The 24,661-nt window shown below is 41.2% G+C and overlaps 1 protein-coding gene across 2 annotated transcripts in view; it reads left to right on the top strand.

The window, feature by feature from the left end:
- The first annotated feature begins 3,017 nt into the window (after positions 1 to 3,017).
- LATS2 (large tumor suppressor kinase 2) overlaps positions 3,018 to 24,661 on the top strand; it is a 52,943-nt gene continuing 31,299 nt past the window's right edge. The window contains exons 1-3 of one of the 2 annotated variants that reach the window (XM_086739527.1): positions 3,018 to 3,180; positions 6,129 to 6,250; positions 7,597 to 8,177. In XM_086739527.1, coding sequence (XP_086595653.1) covers positions 7,839 to 8,177 — 339 coding nt within the window. In that variant the 5' untranslated portion in view covers positions 3,018 to 3,180; positions 6,129 to 6,250; positions 7,597 to 7,838. The remainder of the gene's footprint in view (positions 3,181 to 6,128; positions 6,251 to 7,596; positions 8,178 to 24,661) is intronic. The other variant, XM_086739526.1, reaches the window with a different exon arrangement.

Consider the following 24,661-nt stretch of genomic DNA (forward strand, 5'->3'; position numbering starts at 1 on the left):
CTGTCAGCAAATTTTTTGTGTCTATATGCTCATACACATGTTCCTAATAATTTCACGTGTGTGTGTGTTCCTTTCTCTGAAAAAAAGACTAGCAGAGACCTAGACATTGCCAATGATATTCTTGCTTTACCTTTCTTTTTGAAGTCTTCTGAATGAGTTCAAGCTTTTATTGCCTACCACTACTGTGTAAAGAAAAAGTTCATCCACCCACATTATAATTATTTGGTTGCTAGGAGTATTTTTAGCAGCACCATTTAGTAATTGGTTCCAAATACAATAGTTTAGAAAGAGTCACACTGTGACCCAGCTAACGGTGAAACAAGTGTACACGGAGGGGACCAGGTGACACACATGATTAGATGCAAGGGGATGGAGCTGCATAGAGCTCCCGCTTCCCTCACTTTCTCAGGTGGGTGGAAGGAGAAAGAATGTGAAATGGTGGAGCCGTGGTCCCTCCCACTGTACCCACACAGTAGGGCAGACAGTTGCTCAGGCAAGTTGAGATGTGAGTGCTGTAATCACCATAGATCCAGCAGAGTCACTCACGGAGCCATGAAGAAACACACTGACCCTTACTCATGGTAGATTATTATCTCATGGTCTAGTCTGTAAATGGATTTGCTCATACAGACAAATTGTATTGTTCTTTCTATGTAGTGTCTTTCCTTCTGGAGGTACCTTACTGTGTGGAAAATAATTGGAAGGAAAGACTTGACTCATACACAGTAATCTTCAAAAAACATATAGAGATCAAATCATATTTTAATGTCGTTGTATCATGCTACAACTCAACTGATTTCAATTTCCTTTGTATTTTTGAGGAATGTGATTTCTAATAGTTCGAGTTTCTAAAGGCTAAAAGCAGAAATAGTCTACAGAGTCTCCTCATCTGTGGTGGACCAGCCGAATACGGGTACTTTCTAGAGAGTGGATTCAACCCATCTCTCCTGTACCTGCTGCTCTGCTGGTGGGAATTCAAACCCAGCCACTCTGTTCAAGTTCATGAAATTCAGAAAGTGCAGCTGGCTGGAACCAGGAGGTGAAATAGTGCAGCTGAGTTTCATTCCCAAATGGATTGGAATGCAAAAGGAAAACAAACAGTTCCAAAGGAAAAAAAAAAAAAAGAAAATATCTGTTTTACCTAGATTTAAGAATGTGGATGACAACCAAATCTTACGAAAGAGCATACTAGCACAGAGTAAGCAATTTTTATCTCAATGCTGTTCCTTTAAACCAGCCTGAACTTTGTTGGGAAAAGGTCTCAAGCCATTGGGCAATCTCTGCTTTGGGCAATCATGTTGCTATGCTTCATCGGTTAAGCACAGCAGTAATTCAGAAAATGAAGCCATGCTGCATCTGTCATATCGTTTAAAATTTTGTTCAGTTTTGCAGGTATTTGAAGATTGCAAAAGGAACCACATTACCCTGTAATATTCTGACGACGTTGGAATCTGCTCTGAACTTAATAGGTTTCTTTAGCTCCCCAGAGTTGGAAGTTTCCTCCTCCTCCCCCCTCATCCTGCAATATATTCCAGTCAATGACACTACTGGAATTCCAACAGTAATTTATATACAGTAACTGGCTGCCCTCAGATGAGACGCTAAACAACTTCTGTGCACCAGGCTGCATTTTTCTTATGAAATGTAGCACTCTATTGGCAGTCACTTAACATTCATCTCCTCCCAAAGCAGCATCATTTATAAGCACTATTGACAGTTTGCATGGAAGGTATTTAAAAAAAAAAGTATTATGATAAACAAGCTCAGAGAAATATCCTTAGATAGGACTGTCCATGAGTAATATTACTTACAAAAATAGTCCCCATGGCTTGGAAAAGGTTGTAAATATAGCTGCCATCCTGAAAAGACAGTTATGCATAGACTTCTCTTCATACGTGCTCTTGGTGCTGTTGAAGACACCAGGACAAGCTGCATGATTAAAGATAACCACGTGTCTTAAGCACTTGCAGGACTGACATTTTCCCTGCACACCATCAAAAACTTTTCCCTGCCAAACAGCGTGCCTCTACGATGAGCCCCTCTCAGCTTTGCAATAGGATTTCAAGAATTTTGAAGTTTTATTTCTGGACTGCAAGCTTCTTCTGTGTTAATGATCTAGACATATACATATAGAGGAAAGCTTACTTTCTTATGTCTTACTTTGCATTAGTATTCCCTGGCTATAGCTAGTGTGTGTATCTGTCACGAGGGGTCAGAGCCAGCCTTACAGATTCAAACATTGCTGTATTTGTGTGTGGGGGATTATTTCTCGTTGATAATTGTCTTTAGTAAAGACCATAGAGATATCTACAGACTATTCCACAAAAAACCATGCTGAGATCCTGGCAGCTCCCTCCATAACGAGGTCAAACATGACCTTTGCATCCAAAAAGCCTTTGCAGCTTGGGTCTGCAATTTTGATACAAATGTGAATTCCCTGGCTGCCCTCCTCCAGCACCTCATAGCCCCCTTGACAGGATAAAATACATGAAAAGTAAGTAACCCTTCCTCAAAAGAAAAAAAAAAAGGCAAACTAGAAAACACAAGCCCAAATAGTCATTGATAGTCCTGCCACTTTGTGTGCAGTTCAGCGGGGAAGGAAGAAGAAGAAGAAGAAGAGATTATCCCAAAACTCACGCTTAAAATTATTTGGGGGCGTCCAGCAAGCGGACGGGGACCTCCCTCACCCCTTTTCACCTCAGGAGGCAGCACCATTCCCCCAGCCCCTCAGCCACGCCCTCTCCCCAAAATCCAGTGGGGTGGGGTGTTTGTGAGGTGGGGTGGTTCATGTGAGGGGAAAGAGTGGCTGTAAACCTCGGGAAGGGCAGCCCGAGGGGACCGGACGGTGGAGGGGCGGCCTCCCCTCCGCTCGGGGTGCAGCAGCCGTTAACGGCCGTTCCCGCCCTGCCGCCCTAGAAGCCCCTCCCCCCGCTGGTATGCGCCGGGAGGGGCGGGGGGGGGGGGAGTGGAATGACGCGGGCGCTGCGGGTCACGTGACGCGAATGGAATGCCAACAATGTAGCGAATGTCCCGACTGCGCCCCGCACTCGGCGCCCGGGACGGCCAAGGGGGACGATGGAGACCGGCCCGCGCCGTCGGGGTCGCCGACGCCGTTGCCGTTTGGTGGTCGCGTGACGGCCCTCGGTAGGGCGAGCGACTGGCGCTGGGCGCCCCGAGGAGGTGAGGGAAGGGGTGGTGGGGGGAGGCGCTGTGCCGCGATTTCCCCTTAACCCCCGGGTGCGAGCGTTCCCCTCCGCCCCCAGCTGCTGTGAGGGGAACGTGGAATGGGGGGCGCGAAGACGGGTCGGTCCTTGAAGCGGGAGTGAGCGTCCCGTTTGTGTGTCTCCTTCCCGGGGACAGCCTCGGCTCTCTGCCCGCGCTCTCCGACATTTTCCGGACACCCGTGTGACAGCCCAGCCCTGGCGAATGGCGCGGGGGGGGGGGAGTGGGAGTGGGCTCCGCGGGGTGCCCCAGCAGGCCGGAGCTGCTGGTAAATGGCTGGAGTTTATTTTGGGAGCTTTCTGCGAAAGGAGTGGGTTTGGGGCTGGGGGAAGAAGGGGTTGGGGCGGCCGCCCTTCCCTGGGCAGGCGCGGGGCTTGGAGGCGACGAGCGTGGGCCAGGCCCCGCCGTGGGGGCGAGGGCCGGGGGGAACCGAGCGGGGGCATCCGGAGCCCGCGAGGTCCCATCTGGCCGCGGCGGGGGCCCTGCTGTTCCCGGCCGGTTTGAAGGTCACTGCCAAAATACAAGCACTTCGCCACCCTCTCTCCTGCCTCGTAAGCGGTGTGTGTGTTGAAATACCCCTTTCCCCGGCGAAGGCACTCGCCCAAATGACGCAAAAAAAAAAAAAAAAAGGCTTATTTGGAGTGTCCAGGCTCTGCGGTCAGTTACTGCCGGGCTGCTGTGGATGGGGAAGGTGAGCTGTTTCCCACAGCGCCGGATTGGGCCAATGCTTGTGGTTGGCACTGGGACGTGGGCACAGAGTTGCTTTTGGACAATTTTTTTAGCAGGAGGAAGGAGAGCAGGAAGGATTTTGGGGAAAATGCACACTTCAGTTCTTTTCACTTTTACCGTGTGTCCACTTATAAAGAAGAGCATGGTTTGTATAATAATCATGATGACATTCTTGAAACACTTTGCCCCCCGCTTCCCTCCGACAGTCTTAGATCTCCAGTACAAAGTGGATGGTCCCTGCTTCCACAAATTAGTGATTAAAAAAACCCGCAAAGCAACAGCTGTAAATTGAGAGAGGGAAGGCACTTGTAGCAGTTCTTTAAAACTTCACTCCTTCCTTCTACAGTGATTGCTAGTTCAGCTCACCACAGTGCCTGCACGGTTATAGATGGGGAAACAGCTCACCAGCTCAGGGTTTGGGACTTGGCTCTTGAAACATGGCTGAGCTTTAGTTTCTTATCTGTGACCCACTCTGCAGAGCCACTAGCCTGTGTAGCCTGTTGGTGAAGGCAGAAGCAGGAGAGTGAAGAGCTAGTGCTGCTGGGATGACAGACATCAGCACGTAATTTCAGTGTAGCTGGTTGTTTACTACCAGAGCAGCTATTGGTATTTCTCAAATGAAGAAAAAGAATCAATTTTTCAAAAATTGTTCTAACTTGATACAATTGAAGTAATGCTGCATGCACTTAGTTGAAATATTATATCTTCAGGATAATGGACAAGCTTATAATTAGTGTAGAACATATAACATTTTGGAAAGAAACCTTAGGAGTGTTTACAATCAGAATGGCTTGAAGCTCAAAAATAATTCTGAAAAATAATTTCTCGTGATGGCAGAAAGGCTATTGATACATTCATGCTGTAGGAAGGGTGCAGATTAGAAGGATTTGGCGTTATCCAAATTCAGATATATAATCAGAAATGCTTAGGCAGAATTAGACACACAACATAACTTTTAAAGCATACAACCCTTTGATTTTTTGCTAAAAATGCAAATTACAGGAAGATTTTTAAATGCAGGAAGCTTGTCTTTGTAAATCATCTGTAATAGTTAATGTTCCGATTTCTTGGCTTCTCTTATGTACTTAGTTAAAAAACCCTTCAGCAAAATATGAAACTCGTTTGCACTTAGCTCCAGTACTTACTGTTGTTACTGTTCTCATTCATACTGCCTAAATGATCAACGTTTCTTTCTGGTTTAGCAAGTGGAGGAAGTTGCCAGCTGGCTTGACTTAGCATTATTAGACTCCAGCTTAGGCTAAAGGTCACAAAAGTTCTTTATGTGAAGCATGTGTGTAAGTGGGAAAGCAATCCTTTGCTGCAAAAAGGTGGGAGGCTTGCAAGCTTTTCCAGCGTGTCCCAGGCCTGAGGATTGGCACAGGGACTGAAAAGGAAGAACAACTCAGATTCCTAAACCCAGCCGTATGCTGTTTGCTGCTGTCAGGAAGAGACAGACAGTTACAGACCAATTAATTGTTACTATCTTTTAAGCACTAGCTAGTTGTGATGTAATCATAAAAAGGCTGCAATACTATCATTGGTTTTTGTTTTGTTTTGTTGTTTAACAAGGCTATGTATTATCTGTTGCTGTATTCTAAGTAGACAAATATCTGTTCTTGGGATCCTTCAGTTACCTTTGTCTTCATTGAGAACAGTGAAAACTTGATCCGTTCTTGACTAACAACTGATTTGTTGTTTGTGGAAATATCAAAATGTAGATGAACAGCTTTAGCACTTCCCTTAAAACGAGTGACAAACCCTGTCCAATGTGCATGTGGGCATTTATGTCACTCTTAGTCCTGTATGAGTTGGGGCTGTAGGATATCCTTGAAGAGTACAGAGTGGAGAAGCCCAAGACCTTGAGTACATTATAGGTGTGTTTTGGTTAACTGAGCGTTTACATTTTGGCCAAAGAGGTTGACGTGGGTGCCCTTCATCGCGTGTTCTTAAGTAGTTTGATCCTAGAGCTTTCAGTGTAGAGCTCTACCACCTTTCAGCTAAGATGTAGATCTGGACTGGTGTTAGACTGTACAGAAATCTCCCATTAGAGGAGTATATGGCATGCGTTGTAAGAACATAAAACGCCATCTCTCAGGTGATTAGCCTGTGCTCCTGCATTTCAGACTGGTGAACCATCATAAAAGAGTCTGGGATCTGACATCACTGTTGCATTTCAGTCCTTGATTGTAGAGAAAAGCTTGAAGTGGACTCTGTACTAATGAGGAAGTGGTGATGGGCTTCAGAGGTGAATGTGCCCAGATTCTCTTGGCTTTCACAGTAGTAAGCTGTTTGCTTGACGGTAAGAGGTGATGGTAAATGTATGGAATTTTTTTTTTTTTTTCCCTTGGGAAATACTATAGCTATCATAGAAAGAATTGTCACAATGAGTTGAGTTTTAGTATGAGCATGTGAAAATAAAGAACAATACTTTCTGAAGAAGCTCTTCCCAATGATAAATGTTGTATGATCAGAAGTGAAGCACCTTTAAAAAAAATAAATCCAGTCGACTTCTGAGTGACCAAGAGGAATGTACAGTGTGTTACTGTCTTCTGTGTTTGCAATTTGAAAACAACTGAACAAAATTCTAACCTTCCAGCCAACATGGCTTGCGCACCATTCAGGAGTAACTTTGCAAGTGCTTTTAGCAGCAGCAGAAGCAAACTTGAGTAAACAGCATCAATAGCAAGATGACATTTCTGATTAAGCTATCTTTTAAATCCTCTTCCAAATGCACTGTTATTTAGTGTTTCTGTTATGGTGATACCACAAAGACTTAATTAAGGTAGGATTCTTGTAATTTCAAGCTGCATGGAGATTGCAGGTTGCACAGTAGCTCAGCTGTGCTGTGTAGTTGTTCTCTGCTGTGTGTCAGAAGATGTACATAAAGCTATCTCGAAGTCTTTTTTTTTTATGTGTTGGGATGCTGAGCTGGTTCTACCTCTTCCGCCATTACTGAGTAGCTCCATCTACCCCTCTTTTCCCTTTCTTCCCTGTAAGGCACAGCTAATGAAATATCATATAGCCTGCCTTCGTCCCCCACCCCTTCCTCCTTCCAGTTCTGGGGAGAATTCTTACCTTCAGGCTTTGCAAAGGTATTCCTATGAAAGGCAAAATATCTTGTCTTTCTGTTATTCACTTTGTTATTGAAATACTAGAAGTTGCTATGGTTAGAGTTCTCAATATTTCCATTATAAATCTTTTTCATAAACTTCTGAAACTGAGCTCAGCTAGTGTAAAACAAACAAAATCTTAAGTGGAGGAGAAACACTTCATGAACATACTCTTCCCTAATTATGAAATAGGATAGGCTTGTCCAGGATTTGGTTATGCAATTTGGTGGGAAACTTGATGCAATTAGGTACTGTAAGATTCTTAAACGTTGTAGTTTCTAAGAGTTTTATTTTAATTTATTTTGAAAATTAAACTTTAAAGAAAAATGAATTATTTATTGATTATGTTGAAAAAGCTTGTTGGAATCCTATTACTGAAAACAGATAAAGTGAAAATCATTAAAGGGAATCCAGCTGTGACAGCTTAATAGATTAACCTGACTCACTTTCATTTGATTAATTGTCATACTGTCCCTTCAGAGGCATTTACAATATCAACTTAATTACATGTGCTTTCTTTTTTGTTTCATTTCAGAGACTGCCAGTCTGCAAAATGATGATTCCAAGGATTTTCATTTTCTGTGGGAAACATGAAGAATGTGAGCTGAAGTAAAACATTGCCAGAAATTTCTTGAGAATTCTGCCTTTTCTTTTTCTCTTTGAAGGATTATGTTTACCACAAATTGATACCACCAAGTGACACTTCTTCAACATAAAGTAATTTAAAAAAAACTAAGAACAAAGCTGTATTTATGCTCAGAGGAAACTGGATTAACAATGAGGCCAAAGACTTTTCCTGCTACGACATATTCTGGAAACAGCAGACAAAGGTTGCAAGAGATTCGCGAAGGTTTAAAGCAACCATCCAAATCTTCAGGTCAGGGACTCCCTATTGGACCAGGCAGTGAAACTTCTCTGGACCCTAAGATTTTAATAGGGAAGGATGCTGCAAGGCAGCAGCAGATGAGACAAACACCCAAGTTTGGACCATATCAGAAAGCTCTGCGAGAGATTAGATATTCTTTGCTGCCTTTTGCTAATGAGTCGAGTGCTACAGCTGCTGTTGAAGTAAATAGGCAGATGCTCCAGGAGCTGGTGAATGCAGGTTGCGATCAGGTACGTATGGATTTGAAGAGGGGATTGTCACTGCCATCAAAATGAGTTTATACTAAGGACAGAGGAAAGGATTTCCGTGAAAGTGATCAAGCTTGCTGGTTGACAAAATGCACTGATTATTATGGCAGTCATGTTGCTGTATGACTAGCAGAGTAGATGGACTTGCTGTTGAGAGACGTGCCTAGTGTGGGGTTAATTTGAGTTAAAGACAGTCATGGTAACCTCTAGGATTCTCCTGTGACTTCTCCAGTTGATGTGTAAGGCTGAACAGGGTAGCTTGTCTTGTCTCTGGTTTTGGGTTTTTGGGGTTTTTTTTCTTCCCCCCCATACTGGAACAAGTCTCAGCTATGAGTATTAGGGTGGAATTTTGGCTAGCACATCTAAGCTCAGTTCACTGTCAGAAGCAACTAGAAAAAAAGGACGCAGACAGTATACGCAGTTTGGAGAAGTTCACTTGCTGTTTGACAAGCAGGCAGAACTGGGGGGATGTTCAGCAAGCAGCAGTGGTTAGATGCACACCTTTTCTTCCTCACCTTCTCTGCTTCTATCTAGAGGTGTCAGATAAGGGACTTAGCACAGACATGCTTGCTTTTGTGATTCTGAGATTGATACTGGAATGCATTCTTAATTCAAAGATCATTCACCTGCTGTAGCACACAGTCTTTTTGTGTTGAGCTGCATTTATCTTGCATGGAATTTCAGTATTGCTATTGACTTTCACCTCTGTCCAGGAATATTTCAAAATTTTGCCTTTTAGAGATGAAGTGCTGGTTTGGGTTCAGATTCTGATTGTTGTAGAAACAACTCTTTCCCTGTGTGATTGAATGGCAGTTGTTGACAAGCTGGAACATTTCCATTCATGGTCCTTGATGTAAATTGGAGAGATTTAAAACCTAAGTGCTTTCAGTGGCATTTCCTTGATTTCAAAACTTAACCTCCATTCACTTACAGAAGAGTGTGAGTCTCTTGACTGTCCTAGACCGTATTCCAGATCTGTATAACAAAACTAGCACCAGGCATTATTATAAACAATCTGAGTTTCTCTGGACCTATGTAGACATTAATTAGTGCTATTTCTATTCCAAAGAGTTTATGCTATATGAGATTGCAGATCCAATGAGAAGTGCTGCAGTACAACTAAACACTTCGTAGTCCAGTGAAGCAAGAAATTGTACTGAATTATTGAACTGAAGGAATCAAGGATTTTCTCTGGTCTTAAGCATGGCATGAAAACACCGTGTTTTTTAGAACTGTACCTTCTAAATTTCCTTAACTGTTTAGAATGAGAACGCTCCATGTGTGTATGAGCCAAGGTTAAATGAGCGCAGCTGGATTCTGTATTGGAAATGTGCATTTGGTAGGTTACATGGACAAATCGTTCACACACAGAACAGGCTTGTTGGACTGAAACCTTGGAAAGTACTTTAAGCACACTACAGCATGGCAGTGTTAAGCCAATGTATAAAACAGAAATACCTGAGCACCTGTTAAAATGTCTTGGTATTACAGGCAGTCATGTACTATATGTGTAATGTTTTTAATATCTTCAGCTGTTTTGACTTAAATGTTTGTACAATGGTATTGCTTCTTATAGAGCACTGAGAACGAGCCCAGTTCTGACTCTGATGCGGAGATTTTCTCTACCTCCTTAAATTTGGGTGCACAGTTTTGGTTGGTGGTTGGTAGGTTTTTGGGGTTTTGTTTGTTTGTTTGTTTATTGGCCGTGATCCTTCTATCCTTACATTTAGCTTTTCTCCCTAGCTGTGACTTGTTGCCTGGAAATGGCATTATTTGGCCTATGCCTTAGGTGTGTTTGGTGGTCACATGTAAGCATAAGCAGGCTCAGATTTGGCTAGAGTTCAGATAGGGGTTCCAAAACTGGAGCCTTGTGGCTAAAAATGCGGGATTTCCTAATGTGGGTCCAGGCCATATGAAGGTTGGCTGTCCTGGAGGATTGTGAATGAATGAATGAAGCTTCTTGAGATGGTGTGAATGGTATCTGGCCCTGGGGGTGGCATGGTGTAGGGTGACAAACTTGATTATTACCTAAGGTGGATTGGGTACAACCTTGCTTTCCTCCTGGTGCCTGAGCTGTTTTGAATCAAATGCTGAACTGTTTCAGAGTGTGACATGTAGTCAATTAGCCATTCCAAACTACCCTGCCCTGCTTGTGAATCAAAGCCTTTTAATGTCTACTGCATGAACATCTTCTGTAGTTGTGTAGGCAGCTGACAGATCTCTGATTTAACAGAGAAGTGAGATCAGCTTCACTTTCTTTGGGGATGGTTTTCTTTACCTTTGAGCCCAATGCTAGTGTGAGCTTGGTAAATGGGCATTGAAGCCCCCCCCCCCCCGCCCTGGCAAATGTTTAGAGGTTAAGGTTTTCAGTCCATAAATAGCTGATGGTCTACTTGATCCTTCCCCTACAGCAAGCCTTGATCTGCCAAGTGCAAGATCTTACACATCCTGATCCTGCTTCATGGTGCACTAATCAGCTGTTCAGTGGCTGGAGGTGTCCTGAAGTTGGCAATTTGTCATAAGAAGCTCTAATCGTGGGCATTCTAGGAAGTTGTGAAGAATGAATAGATGACTGTAACATTATTCAGTTTGGTCCTATGTGAACTCCATCTCAGACTCTTCTTCAGTCTGTTTATTGGACCACAATAAGGATTTTTGGAAGGATGAAGGGGAGCGGTGACAATTAAGAAGGAAGGAGTGTAAATTTTAGAGGCTGGCGAAAGGATACTTCTATTTATTATTTTAATTAGCTCCGCCCATCTAGCATAACTGTAGCATGGTTAGATTTTAACAACCACCGTTTTACATACTACAGGAGAGGTTGCCTGTTAGGTAACATAAAGGTAAGGTTTGTAGCTCTTTGTTCTGCCTAAGTTACTCTGAATTTTAAGATGAAATTTAAATTGGTTTAATGAAATGAAAAGAATCATAACATTTTATTACTTTATTCTTGCTCTGTGAAAGACCCATACAGACAGGAAATTGGTTATAGGCTGGTTGATGAACTTAACAAGTATATAAAATGCAGTGTAATTCATGAAGTAAATACAAAATTCTTGTGTCTTTCAGTTACAGTCATCATAGGTGTTACATGTGAAAACGCTTCTTAAAAAATTGATTAGGAAGTTGCCAGTGTCCTTTTAAATGACTCGTGTTATTTCATAAAGATTCATTTTCAGCCATTGTATAGCTTATGATTTTGTAGTGAAATCTGTCCCCCAAAACTTAATGAGGAGTTTGCTGTTGACCTGAAAGAAGCCAGGATTACACACTTTTTTCGTTTGTTTGTTATAAGAGATACAAAACAAAGTTACACACATAATTAGTCATCATTCTTCTCAGACAAATGGAGTAAGTTGTCTGTTGTTTGCTTAAGTAATTTTTTCAACAGTAATTATTTAGCAAGCTTCAATCAAAAATAGTTAGTGAAGCATAGATTGTTTTGAAACTTGTAGAACATGACTGCCAAAGGCCAGACTTTTTTATTGCAAAAGCTTGAAGCCAAAAGCACCACTAATACACTCTTCTTTAGTAAATACAACTCCTTGGGCTTGGAAGTGTAACTTGCAGTCACTGGAGAGGGACCAGGAGCGTGGAGTGTCTGTCCTGCGGGCTGGTAAACCACTGGAAACACCTGGGGCAACTGGATGGCGTTTGGGGTGTGGTGGTAAATGCAGTTGCTGTTGTGGATTGAATTTTTCTAATGAATAGATGCAATTGAGCGTATGATCAGTGACATTCCAGCAACCTGAATGAGCTGTACTGTACTTACTGTACTTTCTTAGAGCATAAACAGCCACTGACATTGTAATTTAGAGTGGGCTGCAGCAGTTCTAGATGAAGTGTGGAACACTACACATTTGTCGCTTTTTTTTTTTTTTTTCTCCTCAAGCAAACTTCTTTCTTTGATCAAGGGTGTCTTTTCTGAGTGAAGATTTCTGGTCATGGTTGGTTTGGGCAGCTATTTTTAAGGAAAAAAAAAAGATTATTTAGGATTTTTTATAGGCTATGTACCTCCAGTAACATGCATCATGAACTGTACACTGAATAACTATGTAAATACGTGAAGCAAGGAAGTTCTTATGCTTAATTTTTTCCAGAGACTTTTATAATTATCTCTGTAATAAAACATGTACACTCCACCTGTGCCAATATCAGAACATTCTGAAGGAGAAGATCTGTCCTTTCAACACTAATTATGGTGTCTTTCAAGGAACTGGAATGGTGTGTGTGAATACTGTAATGTATCTAAGAATATCAAGCTGACCATCTTCTCATCTGTGTTACACTGAGTTCATGGAATGCACTTTGTTGAAGTGGGATGATGTTTGGTTTTCTGTTTTTTGTTGTGTTTTGGTTTTATTTTTTTTTTTTAATTATCCCTTCTTGCATTCCAGGATTCTTTTGGTCTCTTCATCATAGATGACATAATTTTTATTTAACCCGTTTGGCAAAGATTCTACCCTGATTTGAGAACCACTGCCTGATTTTTTGGGAAACTTTGAGAATAGAGAATACAGTATTTATCTCAATTTGAACAAATATTTGCACTACTTTAAGTGAGGGAAATTCTGTCATGCTTAATAGAGCTTGGGCAGAAAGTCCTTTTTATGTTGTGCGTGTGGAATTAGTATTCTGTTGTTTCTTTTCTATGTAGGGTTTTAGGTCATGCTTGTTCACATACAATACATGTGCTATCTAGCAGTGTGTTACTGAGCAAGATGGTTTTTCATCCTATCATTGGAGCGATGACAGGAAGCAGATACAATGCAGAGTTTTGTTTTGGTAATTGACAATGCATGGCTGGAGTTTTGCTCGTGGTAAAATCTCTGTTGTGATGTATTTGTTAAGAAGAAAAAAATCTAAAAAGACAACTTGCTTGCAAGGTGAAGGGCAGCAAATTTTGTAATAGCCCTAAGCAAATGAGGGAATTAATTCCATAACATTGTCCTGTCATTTGTCAAAAGACTTTGTCTTTACCAAATCAAAAGACAAACTTTATCTGTATTAGGAGTTCTGCTTGCTCAGCTATTTACCAGAACCTCCAGGATGAACGCCTTGGTCATCATCTGGGTGTTTTGGGTCCAGATTGTTTTGTTAATGAAAAATGTCTGAAGAATGAGCTATTACAAGATTGTCTAGGTTATTCTGTGGGATATATGTTAAAGGTGGCAAGAGTCATTACAAGCTATGTTGTAGGTCAGGAGGAAATAAGTATTCTTGGGTTACAAGGAGAAAAAGGGGCCTTCAAATGAGGGCATATGCTGCTGAATGCAGGAAAAGGATTTTATTTTAGCAACTGAAGTAGATTTGATAATTCAGGCCAACAGTCTCTTGTGTGTTCATTTGCCTTCCTCATCTGAAGGTAAGTTGTTCACTCTATTTTTGCTAGCTGTGTTGAGAGCTTGTTTCGTTAACCTTTTTCTATACTTTTTTTTGTTTTCTAACATTCCTTTTTGGTTTCAACCTCTTTCTCATTTCTGAGAAGTTTCCAGTATCATCCAGTGTTCTTCCATCAAGGCATGGAAGGCAATCTATTTTCCCACCAATAAACCTGAAATTAGCCCCATAAGTCATTTCAGTTTTTAGCTGCTTCGGAGAAAAAATGAGTCATAGCTTTCCAGGAGCTGAAAGCAAGAGGTGAGGTTGAGCTCTTGTCTGCTAATACCTCTCTCTTGTATCCCATTTCTCTTGTCTCCAGTCTTCCTACATTGCTTTCACTTCTTGATAACACTATCTTAGTGAATATACTTAGATCCTCTGTGTCATGATGCAACTCCTGCAATGTATTTGGGATGGTTGAATTTGTTCTGTGTGAGTGTGGCTTAGAGTATGCTCTTGTCCTGCAGAAGAAAGAAAAATAGTTTTGTCTTTTCCCTCGCGTTTTCATGGTGGTAGAAATATTCCTTGGCAGTAGAAAGTGATTGCATGTGCTCCTTCACGTGACGAGGTGTGCCTTCTTGGCAACTGGACAGTAATATGGCACTGAACAAGACTGCTGTATGTTTTAAACTCTGCCCTTTATTCTTTTTATTCTTCTTTCTTCTTTGGCAAACTATAGAATACGTTGCATCTTGGTAGTAGGATTATGTTTGAAATGACAGAGCAGGAATCAGATGCCAGACTTCAACTGTAGATAAGTGTGAATCTTGAGCTATGTTAAACTAATGCTTCCCTATTCCTCATGTCAGATAATCAGTCTAGAAGCTTGGGAGTAAACACAAAAGTCTAAGGTTATATATTGCTGTAACAGGGTGCAGGATTGCATTGGATATTTAAATTGTGTTTATTAAAATGGAATTGCCAGGAGAAGTTTGAGCTATGGATTTATTTTTTTTTTTTAGTAAAAAAGGAAATTGCTTCATCACAGTCACTGAAAATTCTGCATAAGCATTAACTTCAGTCTCTGAATAAAAAAGCCCTTGTGACCAAAAGTTGATTGCCATTATTAAAACAGGAAGTTGATATCACAATAGTAGTAGGGTGTAACTGTTCCTTTTGCATTTTTTTTTTTTTGTTATTCTCAGCCTAAATCTCTACTGTTCTTTTCAGCTTGTATCTGAGAGGAACCAATGTGATTTTATGCTGAGACTGAAAAATAGCACATCTGGATGGGGCGGGTGGTGGTTTTTTGGTTGTATTTGTGTGGTTTTTTTCTTTCTCAAAAAAAAATTGAATGATGCTTTTAAAGTTAGATTTCACTAGACAGATTGGATGCAAGACTTTTGCATGCTACAGTCTTTAGAGGTAATCAAAGATATGCATTTAGAACTCGTTTAATTCAACCTAGAAATGCTTTTCTGATAGTTGCTAAACTAAATAAAAGCTTATATTAAAGCTGCTAATTGAATATCAGTAGAATGCAAATAAAAGTCCATGACTGATTCTGATGTGATATACAGGTATGTCTGGAGTATGCTCTTGTTCTGCATTAAATAAAAATTATGTCATCCATGATGAAGAGACAAAAAAATCCTAGAATGCAAGAAGGGATACCTATATGGCATACTTGTGTGGAGTGATATATATATATATATTTTATTTTTTTTTTCCCTAAAGCATGGCTGAATATACATAGAGTAATTTACAATGGTAGTCCTTTTTCCTACTATTTTTCTTGCTGTACTCACAGGAAAAATTATTTTGCAGATATTTTGAAATTAGTTGATCAGCAGAACTGAAGCTAAGTTAACAGGAAGAAAAAAACAAAATGGGGAATTTCATCTGTACCCTGTGTAGAAATATACTTTCACCAGGTACATGAGTTTATAGTAATTTAAATTGCAAGAGTGTAGCCAGGCATTCCATTGCATAATGTAATCTGATAAACTGAATGGATCTAAACTACTTTTTCTTCCATTTTATTTATAAAATATAGTTGCCAGATACTGTCATATTTGCCCAAGGGCAGAATGAAGTTACTGTGACTCCATTTTCTGAAAGCATGGTAGTATTACAGCTGTGTGTCTGTTTTCTGTAAGCATTCAAGGTGCTGGCTGAATTCTTACCAGACCACTGTTGGAAGGAGAAACAGTGACCAGGAGGTAGGGACTGAGGATCACACCACTGTTCCTCTGAAGATGAATGATTGTGTGCTGTAAAACACAGCAGAAGTGCTTTTTGGTTGTGAGGTTGATCATGTCCTCTGGAGTGGACCACAGCTTGTTGGTGCTCCCTTGGACACAGCATTCAAATCCTGCTCAAGAGCTGCTTGAGGTGGTGATGACTCCTATAGAATGTCTGTGTCCCATGTGTGTTGTTAACGTATCCCCCAACCTACCATAAATCAGGCTGCAGTACATACACTCTTTGTTCCTTGGGGACTGGCTGTGTCTGTGACTTGCAAATGCATGTATGCAATCTATATCTATGTAAAATAGATGAGGAGAGACAAGAAAGAGACCTTCAAGTTGGGTTTTCTTGGTGATGGCAGCTTCTGTTTTTCTTGTTTATTCGGTATGTTCATTAATTTCCCAGATTTCCCAGCGTTGCCTTTTTTTAAAAAAAAAACAACCAAACAAACAAAAAACCCCAAACAAACAAAACCTCTCTTAATGAACAGCTAGGTAGGCCCAGGTTTTCCTTTATTTGACTTAGGAAAGAATTCCGACTGGATTGCAAGCTGCCTCACTGTGGATACAGCTACTGTAGAGTTGGTGTTTTACAATCAAGTATTGCTGGAACAAACACAGTTTGCACTAGCAGGATCAAGGAGGGACGGACGCCTTGTCTGTTTGCATAAAGCTAACATGTTTGTGTTAATGTGGGCCTTATCCTTTTATAAGTCATGTGTACAGCATGTGAAATACATTCCACTTTTTTCACTCTTTCTGCTTATGTTCCTAACCTGATTGTGAGTGTAGATTAGATCTGGCATTTTTATGTTGCTTGGAGCTGCCCCTTAGAGTGGAAGATGCTGGTCCTTATTTCTAGGTTTTCTTCATTCCCTAGCTTTTTGGAAAAAAAATACAAAACAAAACAGAAACCAACTTAAAAATGCCTCTGATTACCAAAATAGAGGCTGAAGTTGCGGTGACATTGTGGTCTTTGGTGTTATCCTACAATAGCAGCAGCAGGCTTGACTTGTGCAGACGTGAAGAGGGATCCCAATTTTCCGTCTTCAGAAGATGCTTAAGTAAAAGCCTGATGAAAGTCAACCAGTCAAACTCTTGCTGTCTGCCTGCTCTACACATCTGCTGCTGGTCACCCAAAATACTGTTGCTGCTGGAATATTTTCAGCTTTGTGTTACTCGGCAGCTGGTGTGCCCTGCCTTGATACCATGTGGCTTCTGGTGAGGTGGTTCTGTCAGCTCCAGCCTTGATGGGGGGGTCACCCAGCTATGGTTGCAGCACAGCAAAACTAGTTTTGTTCTAATGGTCTTGTCCTGCCATTTAGACTGTCACTTGGCAGTTCACGAGAAACTTCTCATGTACAAATTGACACATAAAAATTAGATTTCACCCAAGAGATGCATGTGTGCCATATATGTATTATGATGACGGCAGTGGTACCAGCTGTTTGCAAAGAACTTAATCCGTAAGATTTAGTACTGCACCGAAGATTTCTTTTTCAGTCTAAGTAAACGAGATTCTAACGTTTGAGGCTATGTTCTGCTTCCCTGCAGTGTAAGAGATGGATTTTTCCCGATGAGAAACTTGTGCTCTTCATTTTAACTGAAGCCAAGCAATTAAAAATACTTCCCCAGGGAGGTGAAGGATGAAGAGAACAGGAGAGGATATAAAAATACTTAAAAAAAAAAAACAAAAACAAAAAAAAAAAACCCCAAAAAACCGAAAAACTTTCTAGGTCAGTTAATTTTCAGAAGGCTGAAGCCAAAGAACACTTTGTACTCAAAACTTTTTGAATCAGGTAATGGCTATGGCAGGGACAGCCTGTGAAAATAACTATGTTCTGTGCCTTTAATTCTTATCAGTGTACGTGTGTGTATGTGAAACTGTTAACTGCGACACACATCATCTTCTACGCATTTAGAGAAAAATAAATACAATGCAAGTGGAAAGTTGTTGAGATTTAAATGCAGATTGCTTGAAATGACCAAGCGTTTTGCAACTGTTTTCTATATCCTTGGTTACGCTAATGGGTGATTTGTAAATTACTCATTTTATCCAAAGCATACAATGATGCAGTATGTTACTTCTCACATACATAAAATGCTAGAAAGAAGACTGCTGGTACTAGGTGATAATATAGTTAAGTTCTTGCCCTTCAAAGAGATTCGTTTCAGTAGGACAACTAGCACTGTAAAATTACTCCTGTGCAAGTCTTTATATGGTTAGGTTTGGATTTTATCCGCAATTTATGAATCCGTTGCATGTGGGCTATTTCAAAACAGAAGAAAATGTCAGGACAGACTCGGAGATCATCATTGCTGCTCTGCAGCTTCCTTATCTCTCTTTTGTTTTGTTCTTCCACTGTATCAACTCTTAAAATACCTTCAAGACTATTCAAGTCTATACCTTCATTTACCTGTTGTCCTATTGCATTGTTTTTTCTGCTTCGTTGGTTTGAATGACTAATAGTCACACCTCCTACATGCTTTTCTCCATATGCCTCTGAATACCCTAAATTAATTATTTTTTTATAATTGAAAACTATCAAGAAATAGCTCTTTTATAGACTTGAACCTTATTTTTTTAGATTTTATGTGACATCCTGAAGAATTACAGATGCAACTGTCATGTTACTTTGACAGCACACCCCATATATTTTCATTTCTGCCTTCTTCCATTTGGTGTCAAGACTCCACAGTCTGTGCTTATATTAGCCACCTGTCCCATTCATGCTTTTCATCCAGTTTTACCACAGTCAATGTGTTCATTCCACCTTCCTACCAGATGTCAACCTGATAAAAATGCATAAAATCTAATTTAATCAATGTAACTGGAACCTTGGAAGTACTAGTATCTGCAAGGTATCCTGGTTTACAAAAGAAAAAAAATCTCTGGCTGTCCCAACTAAACATATATGAAGTTGTGGCCATGTGATAGAGATCTTTGAATCAAGAAAAATGCACTCCATATTGGGCTGGCTCCAAACGAATGCTGGATAATTTTCTATGGAGACATGCATTCCACCTAATTGGAGCCTGGTTTTTTGATTGTTGTGCACAGTTTCTTGATTGTGCTTTTAGACGATCCCTCAATTGCTTGTGTAATGTGTACTGTGCAGACATGGTAGCAACCAGCTGGCTGTGTGCTGAAGCAGGGTGGAATTCTTTTTCTTTAAAGTTCTCCAGCGGTTCTTATGCTGGAAACTCTGGTCCATCTCGTTCCTGTGATCGTTTCTTGCATCTTGGCCATCCCTCCTGAAGGTGTTTTATGAAAAGCTTGTGAAACGTGGTGTTGCAGTCCTGCAAATGGTGGAGAGAAGGTGTTGGTGCAGTCTTCAACAGTGCAAACTCAAGACGTAGAGCCTAGGAGTTTACAAGCGGGCAAGGTCATCAATGTCTGCCAGGGCATGAGGTGAGCTTGCTCCTTATACTACAGAAGCAGGACCTCACTGGGAAGTGCTAACAAATTCAAAAGCAAGCCACAAGAATTTTCATTTGCGTTGGTGTGCCTTCCCCCATCCCCCATCTCTCTGTTTACCAAGAAGTGAACCTTCAGGGCTTTTACCCACATGAAAGTAACCTAGAAAAAGTATTTTTCAGTACTACTTTGGTGCTGTAAAACCTTCTGTAACAAATCAGTTCCACTTTTCCAGGAACTTCCCTCTGGTTCCTAAGTGTTAGAAACTGCTGGAGGTTGAGAACTTGCTGTTGCAGGCCCTGCTCTACACTTATGCAGAAGTGGGCACTCAGGTTTACTGCTAGGGAGAAGCTTGTGTGTCCTGAGCCTGCAACATCTCTGCTCAGGAGGCAAAGGAGAGTCTGAGCTGCAGCACAATCGGTGGCAGAGCTCCAGTGTTGGAGGCAGAGCTGCCTTCTCCCAGATTCTTGGGAAGGTCAGAACGTCCTGCTATGTGTTCAGCATCTCCAGGAACACTATTTTGGGCAAATAGCAGCACTGTGTGTTTAAAGAGGATTCACTGTTTTTTTTTTTGCAAAGAACCATTTTCTTCCTCTTGCCTCATGGAGGAGGGTTTGTGCTCCCAAGTTCACCACTGTATACTGGAGTTTTAACTCGGTCATCACTCTGCCCTACGTGGGCCAAACAACAGCAGCCATAGCATTAGCACAGCATCTAGGGGAGGCCAGTTATCTTACTTTCAGCTGTGCGTAAAACTTCCTTCTATTCCTCTCCCATTACCTTGTGCTGGGCAATGGTCATATTTCTAGACAAAACTCTGAGTCAAACTAGCAGGGCACCATCAACTCTCCTTGCACACAGTTTTGAGTCCTTGAATTTGGGGAAAACCCTGCCACTACACCACAGTTCTGGTTTGTTTTGCCACTTTCATATAGTAGTTTTGTGGTTTCCCAGTCTGGGAAGAGGCTCAATGGAACTGATTTTCACTTCCCTCCTCCCCTCTGTTTTTTGTTTGTTTGTTTGGGTTTTTTTTGACTCTCAGCTGATGGATAGAGGAGGTATTACTGCTGAGGTTTAAATTCTGACAGGAAAGTGATAACTGAAAATCATGAGGGCAGGATGAAGCCCCTGCTAAAAAGCAGGAACTGGATGTGTGAGGAAAGAGGATGAAGTTTGGCATTTACTTGGGGAGGAGGGCAGTCAGGTCACAGCACTAGTAGCACTGAGTTCAGCTACTAGTAGCAAACTAGTTGTTTTAATTGAAGGAAATTAGTGTTTATGAAGTATCTGCCTTGAAAATTGGACATATTTTTTGAGGATGAAAATCCTAACCATGTGCACTGAAGTGCTGTTCTGGCCTCTCGGCCCCCAAGCTGCCTGTGTGACCGAAGCCAGCATGTGTTCAGCGAGTGTCCGTGCTTGAGCGTTAGGGAAGTCCTTTTCTTCAGCTCAGCAGTGTGGAAGAAACAGCAGCCTGAGCCACAGCTGCTCCCTGCACACCAGGGAAAGCAGCGTGGGGTTCCCAGCGGAGCTCCACAGCAGTGAGTGCCTGCTGCCTGCTTGCTGGCAGGCACTGCAAAGGAGGAGAGGCGTCTTCCCCACCTTTCAAGCCTGTTGAATTTAAAAGTTCTGGGTTGCCTTGTCCTCCACCCTCTCCTCTTTTCAGTGTTTTTGGTGTGCTTGCTATCTAAAGTCATGCTTAACCCTCATCCTGCCCGCATGCTCTGTTCACAAGGCCTAATTGCTTTTATACTTCTAGGTAACAGCCTCCTCTATTCTAAATGCCTGGCTTTTATACTTACTGCATTGACTGTTCTTGCTTTTGGGAAAATAAAGGATTTACTTTTCATGTAAAAATAGCTTTATTATTTCCATACGTGAGTAGTGATCAGGGCAGGCATATTTCCAGGTCAGCCTGGAGATGGGCTTGGATAGTGAAACCCTCTGTTCCAAAAATGGGCTGGAACCAGCAACAGTTCTTGATGTGCTGAGCAAAGCTAACTGGCTTGGACAGAAGTGGGATAGTGGGATCCCTTTTTTGGGTGCTCATGCACCGTGCTGGTATTCTAATATGGAGGGGGGCCAGGCGCTGACAAAATGAGGACTTTACTCTTTTAAGTATTTACATTAGTTCTACAGCTTTCTCATAATCATATTATTTTGATAATTGTAGGCATGGCTTTTGAATAAAAGATTACAAAGGAAAGTTTCTTAGGCACAGTCTATAACTACAAGTGCTCAGAGTATCTGAGTAGAAGGGATGTTTGCAGGAGCAGTCTGTATTATTCCACAAGATCATGCTCAGTTGGGTACTAAGTAAATAAACAGTAAATGTGCAAATCTTGGATAGTGTTGCTCTATGCTTGTTTAGATAGTCCAGCTGTACTTCGCATTTTGTTCTCTATGGTAGCTGTCTTGTGAATCTTCTGGCTCATTGCCGTATATTTCTAGATTTATATGAACATGATGTGGACCTTTTTCATCTTCGTATTTTGCTAGTTTGTATTTTTACTTCCTTCAGGCATGTTTTAGAGATCTTTTTAAGGCTTTTAAAAACTAGTCAGCTTGAATTTTCACTTCATCTGCACAAAAGTCACTACAGAACTAAGAAAAAAGCACAGAAGGGGAATTACAGGCAACATTAGAAATGTTCCTTCAGAACAGAAAAGCAGATTTAACATGAATTAAAAACTCAGCTCTGTTTCAGAGTTGCAAAAGCGCTTTTATTCACTAGAGGACTGTTAAAGCAAGTCATTTTTGGCATAGTATCGGTCAGGGAAGCGTGACAAAGTGCAGTGGAATGCACTGAGCTGCGATCCAGCTTGTAGTGGTGTATGACTTTAGTGTGCGGAGTATTGCAGAAAGCGCTGAGGGGGGTGGGGAGGCCTTTTCATTTCATCAGCTACTGAGTAACAGTGGTGTTCTTCCTCAGACCCCACCTGCAACAACAGAGGGTCTCTTGGATGCTTGTGTCAGAAGACAAAAACGTGAAAAGCCTGCACAATCTGAGTTTCTGGTAGAACTTGGCTCTGTTCTCTGAGCACTGCTGTGCAGTGAGATGGGAAGGTTGGGAAGAGTAATGTGTTTAGGACTGCAGATCAGCTATGCATATCTAGACTGGGACCGTATCGCCAGCCTCACTGTACTGGAAGGTGAAGATTCTTGGGCTGAAGTTCTGTCCTCATTGAAATCAGCAGTAAAATTCCTATTGATTTCATTAGGCCAGAGCTTTGCCGCTTAGTTTGAGCGGTAAAGGAGTCATCCTGTTCCACCAGCACACACGTGTGCTAAGTGCATTTACTTAGACTTAGGTTTTGGCACAGGTTTTGGCCTTAAATGGAAATCTGTGCCAATTCATTTAATATTGGTAGCTTGGATTTCAGATTACATGGATGGTTAAACCAGCTATATGTAATACTTAATAACTAGTTAAGGTATTCCTGTAATTTGAGACATATCTGGTATTTTCCTTCTTTCTTCTCCAAATTATTGTGTTGGTGTCCACAGAGTTTTCCAAGCACTTGTAATGACGTTTTAAGAAAACACGATGGTAGCTTTCCTGGCAGAACAGGATCTCTGGTCTATGACCTGCGTGTCAGAAATTGTGAAAAGCTTGGTGTGGCATGGATCGTGTTACCAGTGTAAATTGCTAACAGGAGTTTTACTGTTCACCTTGAGTTTCATATTTGCATTGCTCCATTACAGCGATAATCAAATACAAAGCCACTGTTATGTTGGTGTTGCAGTAAAACTGTGCAGTGCAACATTATTGCAAAACATAAGGTCTCTACCCAGATGGTATTACAACCTGAATTGATGTTTCTAGAATAAGGATGTAGGAAGGTTGCAACACAGAGAAGATAAAAGAATAATAATATTTTTAATGTTTTTATTGTTTGCATAGATATCTCTGTCATTCTTACTGTCTGCTTACTTAATGCTCTCCAAGAGGAGAGCTTGAGGTTTTGTTGAAAATGTGGGTAAATGTTCAGCACAGGAGTAAATGAATAGTCAGCTGATGGGATGTCCCAGCCCATACACTTCAGGTTAGAAAGAATGCAGAAGTTGCTTGGCAGATAGATTGCTTAGATGGGAGCACTGTAATACTCATTGAAAGCTGATTTGGCATTGAGGATGTAGAACCTACTTAAGATGTAGCCTGTCAGGTTATTACAAGTTAGAGTACTTCTACTCTAGATTCTTAGCTCTACCCTTTTGCAGAGACGAGCTGAAAACTGAGTATTAAAATTGATATACAAGAATCATTATAGTCATTCAAGTAATGGACTGCATATGGAACTACTATGACTGTATTACTGTTTTCTTTGCATGGCAGTACTTTAGATAGTTCCAACATCTTGGATATTGCATGTTCTAGAACATAAATCCTACAAATTTCAGTTGTGGAAAAAAATTGCCTAAATTCAGATTTTCACACATACTTCCATACGTATATATATATACACATGCTGCTAAGCTTGCTTATCACTGGCCTCTGTAGTTAGTCTCTTAAGGTGGTGGCAGATGCTGAGAAGGTTGATTAAAAATAATTAATCATAATGTCAACAATTTTAAGAGCTGATGACAGAACCAAGACAATGCCTTGGAGAAAAGGAATAGGGAGTTGTAATGCTTGTTACAGGAAGTGAATGTTGACCTTGGAAGCAGAGTTTCTTCTTGAACACTGCTCTTCAGGAATCATTGCATTTGTAATTCTGTGTCTCACAGTATTATCCACCGTGGGGTGCACACAGACGGGAGCCTAAGTAAGATGCACACACAGTAGAAGAGAGGAAAGAGCATTTCTTTGGGGCTATAGAAGTTAGTCGAAGACCACCTCTCAGAGTTTACTGGTGTAGCGTGAACTCATTAGTCAAAATCCAGAGACCATCTCCATGTATCATTACCATGGAGGCTTAGCTTTGTTTTGCCATTGTCATGCTCAAAGCATATGATTGCAGATCTTCTCATGAACCTGCAGTGCAGTGTGATGCAGTGACATCTGTTTAACACTACTTGGCAACAGACACACAGGTTAGAAACCAGTAGGAGTACTGCCTCCACCTAGTTCTCATAGGGGAAATTAAGGAACTTGGAACTTGATTGCCTAACCAGACAGGTCCTTACCTTTGGCAGCTTTGTTGAACAGGTGCATAGAAACTATATTTTTTTACTTCATCCAGAAACTGAGATGTTCACCAGTGCACTACTGCAGATTGTTGAGTCTTAGTTTCTGGGGCTCTGTATTATGAAACCTTCCTTCCATGCCATGTAGTGTTGTGCTTGTTACTGCTAGTGTTATCCAGCAATCTGGCCATCAAAGCACTGGCCAGATTTCATTCTGCATCTGAAATATTCAGGAGGAATTTTGCCCACCGTGATTTTGCTGTAGACCTCAATTTTAAGAATATATTTTCTCAAAGAAGATAAGTGATTACTTGTCTCCTACTAGTTTCTTAAAGTTTTGCAACCTTAAA

This window comes from Chlamydotis macqueenii, chromosome 1 (assembly GCF_036417535.1).
Source record: "Chlamydotis macqueenii isolate bChlMac1 chromosome 1, bChlMac1.mat, whole genome shotgun sequence".
NCBI lineage: Eukaryota > Metazoa > Chordata > Aves > Otidiformes > Otididae > Chlamydotis > Chlamydotis macqueenii.